This window comes from Colobus angolensis, unplaced genomic scaffold, assembly GCF_000951035.1.
Source record: "Colobus angolensis palliatus isolate OR3802 unplaced genomic scaffold, Cang.pa_1.0 Scaffold50, whole genome shotgun sequence".
NCBI lineage: Eukaryota > Metazoa > Chordata > Mammalia > Primates > Cercopithecidae > Colobus > Colobus angolensis.
The window spans coordinates 2,858,803-2,864,398 of NW_012118488.1; the positions used below are offsets into that span (position 1 = coordinate 2,858,803).

Genomic DNA, 5,596 nt, shown 5'->3' on the forward strand with positions numbered 1-5,596 from the left:
AAAAAAAAAAAAAAAAAAACATAAAATTTACCATCTTAATAATGTAAAAGTGTACAGTTCAGTAGAGTTAAGTGCATCACAGTGCTATGCAACAGATCCCCAGAACTTTTCCATCTTGCAACATTGAAACTTCATACCTACTAAACAATAATTCTTCCTCAATTTCTACTTTTGATTATATCATTTATGCCAATGTGTTTCATAATTGCAGAAGGCTTTTTGGGTTCTCTTTCTAGTCTTGTTATTCCCATTCTCTATTTATTTATTTATTTATTGGTTTTGTTTTTTGTTTGTTTGTTTGTTTGTTTTTTAGACCGAGTCTCGCTCTGTCATCCAGGCTGGAGTGCAGTGGTGCCATCTTGGCTCACTGCAACCTCCGCCTCCCAGATTCAAGCGATTCTTGTGCTTCAGCCTCCCAAGTAGCTAGGATTGCAGGTGCGCACTACCATGCCCAGCTAATTTTTGTGTTTTTAGTAGAGAGGGGGTTTCACCATGTTGCCCAGGCTGGTCTCGAACTCCTGGGCTCAAGCGATCCGCCCGCCTCAGCCTCCCAAAGTGATGGGATTACAGGCATAAGCCACTGTGTTCGGCCTATTCCCATTCTCTTAATATATACCTTGAGTGTGAAATCCCTTTTTCTAGGTTAGTTTGATTGTTGGGGGGCAGGTGCACACACAGTTTGCAAAACGAAGGGAAAGATTTGGTATTTGGTAGCTTTGTTAAGAGCTGTAGTAAAACCCTCTTAAGATGATAAGGGAAATTTGCTTATTTCCCTTTTCCTAAGAACTTTAAATGCTGTCTGTGCCACTTTTAGTAATTTTCTTCTTTTTCCTTACCTCCCTCCCACCCTGCCTTCTTACTCATTCTCTGTGTTGGTATATCCATTTGAATGGGATAAGACATGAAGAAGGAAAAATTATTTCAGGTGAATATTTACATTATGTAAGAAATTATTCTAGGAAGGAAATTGAAAAAATATGCTGCTCTCAATAATATACAACACTGGGAGGCCAAGGCAGGACGATCACTTGAAGCCAGAAGTTTGAAACCAGCTTGGGCAACAAAGCAAGAGTCTATCATCTCTACAAAAAATTAAAAAGTCAGCCAGGCATGGTGTCGTGCACCTGTAGTCTCAGCTACTAAGGAGGCTGAGGTGCGAGGGTTGCTTGAGCCTATGAGTTCAAGGCTGCAGTGAGCTATGATCGCACCCCGCACTCCAGCCTGGGTGACAGCGCAAGACCCTGTCTGTAAAAAAAACAAATTTAACAATAATAATAATAATATACAATAGTTTCAACGTTGATATATCTATCAGAATAGTTGCAGTATTAATATAGCTCCTGCCACTTTCATATATTCACACATTTGTTCCTCCCTTTAGTTGGCATGTATTTAGAGATTTAAAATTCTTTTTTGTATTAATATAAACAAAATGTAGTAAATATATTTAAATTCAGGTATAGGCTGGGCACAGTGGCTCACACCTGTAATCCTGACACTTTGGGAGGCCAAGGCAGGCGGATCACTTGAGATCAGGAGATCGAGACCAGCCTGGAGAACATGGTGAAACCCCCATCTCTACTAAAAATACAGAAATTAGCTGGGCGTGGTGGTGGGTGCCTGTAATCCCACCTATTTGGGAGGCTGAGGCACAAGAATAACTTGAACCTGGGAGACAGAGGTTGCAGTGAGCCAAGATGGTGCCACTGCACTCTGGCCTGGGTGACAGAGCGAGACTCTGACTCAAAATAAATAAATAAATTCAGGTATAAAGAACTTAGATCTTTGGAATATTGAAACTGCTGCCTTCCCTTCTGAAGAATTATGGATTATCGATTATTGAGTTTCTCCAGTGCCACATTGCTAATTGAGAACTACCTGGGAGGGACATCTCCTAGCCAGTTCCTGGTGGCCATTCTTGGTATTGCCTTTCAACATGTCTATACATCCTCTATCCTTAGCTTTTGAAGAGGGAGAACAGCAGATTGCTCAGTTACATGGGTCTGGATTTTAATTCTTTGCCGTATCAAGTACCTACTTCAGATGAAGGAGGCGCAGGACAAAATCCAGGACTTGTCTATGGAAACCCATATTCTGGTAAGACAACTTTCCCATTCCAACTGGAAGGACCCTGCCTGCATCCCTTTCCCCTAAATTTTTGTTTCTGAGGTGCTCATTAAGACCAGTCTCATTGTTAAGACTTGCTGGGCAGAAGCTGAGGACCCAATGGAAAGATTGCCAGGCGAGAAGTGTTAATTGAGAAATAAATCTGAATCCAGAAGACACAAATCAGATCATTCGCCTAGAGGCAGCAGACACAAATTGAGTCCCGTGGCTATATTCCAAATGTGTAAATCAGAGAAATGTCTTTATGTAGAAGATATACACATACAAAGCTGAGGAAGCTAATTAAGGTTTTGAAATGGTAGCAAGAGAGGCAAGTTATGCCGCCCAGGAACTAGTGGATACAGCAGCCACCCTGATGGCTGACCAACAGCAGCAGAAACGTGCTCCACAGAGATTCCTCGGTGGTAGGTCAGGAAATGGGGGTGAAAAGGACTTAGGGTAACATGTCCTTGCTAAACAGGGAGCTTTTCTCATTTGTCTCCAAAAGCAATATGAGATCTCATTTGCTTTTTGCGGCATTTTAAAGCAGCCACATTATCTTTAGAGTTACAACCAGATGTTTATAACAGGTAACAAGTTTATTTTTTCTTTAAAATTAAGTTTGTGGCCATGCACGGTGGCTCATGTCTGTAATCCCAGCACTGTGGGAGGCCGAGGCAGGCAGATCACCTGAGGTCAGGAGTTCAAGACAAGCATGGCTAACGTGATGAAACCCCGTCTGTACTAAAAATACAAAAATTAGCTGGGCATAGTAGTGAACTTGGCTCACTGCAACCTCCGCCTCCTGGGCTCAACAGATCCTCTCAACTCACTGCAACCTCCACCTCCTGGGCTCAACCAATCCTCTCACCTCAGCCTACCAAGTAGCAGAGACTACAGGCGCCAGCCACCACGCCCAGCTAATTTTTGTATTTTGTGTAGAGTTGGGGTTTTGCCATGTTGCCCAGGCCGATTTCGAACTCCTGAGCTCAAGCAATCCACCCACCTCGGCCTCCCAAAGTGCTGGGATTATAAGTGTGAGCCATTGTACCTGTCTGTGGATACAGTCTTAAAATCTATTCTCAGATTGTGCTTAAATTGTTACTGTTTTTATTAAAATCTCATTTTCCCCACTCTGAAAATAGCTTTATTGTTTTTTCTGACGGTATAACATATATATATATATAAAGCCTGTGTGTGTGTGTATATATATATAATATACACACGCACAGCTAATGAAAATACAATTTCGGCCGGGCACAGTGGTTCACGCCTGTAATCCCAGCACTTTGGGAGGCCAAGATGGGCAGATCACGAGGTCAGGAGATCGAGATCATCCTGGCTAACATTGTGAAACCCCATCTCTTCTAAAAATAGATAAACAAAAAATTAGCCAGGCGTGGTGGCAGGCGCCTGTAGTCCCAGCTGCTTGGGAAGCTGAGACGGGAGAATGGTGTGAACTCGGGAGGCGAAGCTAGCAGTGAGCTGAGATCACGCCACTGCACTCCAGCCTAGGCAACAGAGCGAGACTCTGTCTCAAAAAAAAAAAAAATACGATTTCATTATTTATGTTTTCTTTTCACCTTATCATTAACCTAGATCCCCTCTATCAGCAGTAATGGTATACATATGAGAGAGAAAGAATCAGAGGCAGTGAGGAGAAAGGGAACAATGAAAGTTACAGGAAATATCTGCCAGAACACAGTTGGTGAAGCTAGAGTGGTGTTTTCTCATTGAATGAGATCTTTTTGATTCTTCTCAGGTATCCAAGAAAGTTCTTCCCCCAGTCAGGTAAGTATTTGATTCATGAGAATATTCCCACAAAGCCCTTGAAAATTTCCCTTCCTTTTCCAGTTCATGGGAGAACCATAGGGAGACAGGTTCATTTTGGTAACTCCAGAAGTCAGCTGGATCAGTTTGTTCTGGGCCCAAGGCTGAGCCAGCCTGTTGTGGAAGGGAGAAGAAAGCACAGTTCATCCGTCAGCATTTTGCTTAGGATCTATACCTTTAAGCTGTTTGGTAGCATAAGTAGGGAGGAGATCTGAACCAGGCAGCTCTAGCCAAACAAGTTCTGTCCAGTGCCCCTTCTAGGCTAGAAGCTACTTTGGCTACTTCAGCAATATTAGGCCCTTTCAATTCTGGGGTTAGATGAAGCCTGGTAAGTATCTCCGAATGTGCATTCTCTTCATTCATTCACTATTTCTTGAGCGCCTAACCATGTGCCAGTCATTATGCTAGGCACTGAGGATGTAGTGGAAGACAGGATGGCCACATCTGTGCCATATATAGCTTACATTTGTACTGACCTCTTTACTCTTCCTCCCAGCTCTCCATCAAGAAATGCCCTATCTGCAAAGCAGATGGTATTTGTGATCACACCTTGGAGCAACAGCAGATGCAGGCCCTTTGTTTGAATTGTCCAATTTGTGACAAGATCTTCCCAGCTACAGAGAAGCAGATCTTTGAAGACCACGTGTTCTGCCACTCTCTCTGAGTATCCCACCCTCTTGGATGTATACAGAGATTTTATAGAGTAGAACCTGTAGCTTCTGCCATGAGTTATATGAGTCAAGATCCTGCCTAACCCGAAATTATTAGGGATTTACTCAGCCCTGCTGCCACTAACAGTGGAGTTGTGTCACTGATCTGAAGGTCACTGTTAAGGACTTCTGCTGCCATCCTTGTGGGTTGCTACCTTTAAGTCACATAATTCTAGCTGTATCATCCTCTCACCTATCATTCTTCCAAGGGTCTCAGTACAAGGGCCCTGGGATGGAGCCACCCTGGGTATTCACAACAGGCCTGACTTGATACTAAGTGATTGGTTTTCCTAGTTGTCCCACTGCCATTCAAAGTCAGCCCTTGAGTGTATTTGTTCTCAGTCCTAACCCTGGGGCCAGAGATTGGTCCGAGGTTGAGAATTCTTCCACCTCATCCTCGGTGTTGCTTTCTCCAAATGATTGTGTTAGACTAGCCAAAAATGCCATGGCAAAGAGCTCAGAAGTCCAGTTTGGATACCAAAGGTTTCTCATGTTAATTTCTCAGCCCCCAAAGAAGCATCTTACTCCTGAACCTTAGACAGGAAGTATTATTTCAGTCACAGAAAGCTTTTCTGGGTACCTCTGGTTAGCACTTTCTACTCTGATATTTCCTATGTACATAGCTTGTATTGTTGTAAATCCTTTCTTAATGGTTAAATAGGGATTGTTAGCAACTATGGGTTTGCAGTTTTCTGAGTAGGTGAGTTTTGAATATGGATAAGTCAGAATAATGAGACAACTTGTTAATCTCTTTAATACTAAAAATAAATTACTCTTCTATTTCAGGGACTTAGGTAATTTAAAATAAATCTTTAGTTTATAGTCTTTTATTTTGAAGCTCATGGGAAAACTGTGATCAAAAGGACTATGGGAAGGACAGACCCCACCAATGATTTCTCTTCACTTGTCTTTTTTTTTTTTTTTTGAGACGGAGTCTCGCTCTGCCGCCC

The 5,596-nt window shown here is 42.5% G+C and overlaps 1 protein-coding gene across 4 annotated transcripts in view; it reads left to right on the plus strand.

Moving 5' to 3' along the window:
- CALCOCO2 (calcium binding and coiled-coil domain 2) overlaps nt 1-5,473 on the plus strand; it is a 33,396-nt gene extending 27,923 nt beyond the window's left edge. For all 4 annotated transcript variants that reach the window (XM_011959885.1, XM_011959886.1, XM_011959884.1 and 1 more), the window contains 3 exons: nt 1,962-2,097; nt 3,869-3,897; nt 4,433-5,473. In XM_011959885.1, the coding sequence (XP_011815275.1) occupies nt 1,962-2,097; nt 3,869-3,897; nt 4,433-4,600 (333 nt within the window). In that variant the 3' untranslated portion in view covers nt 4,601-5,473. The remainder of the gene's footprint in view (nt 1-1,961; nt 2,098-3,868; nt 3,898-4,432) is intronic.
- Nucleotides 5,474-5,596: the final 123 nt, after the last annotated feature.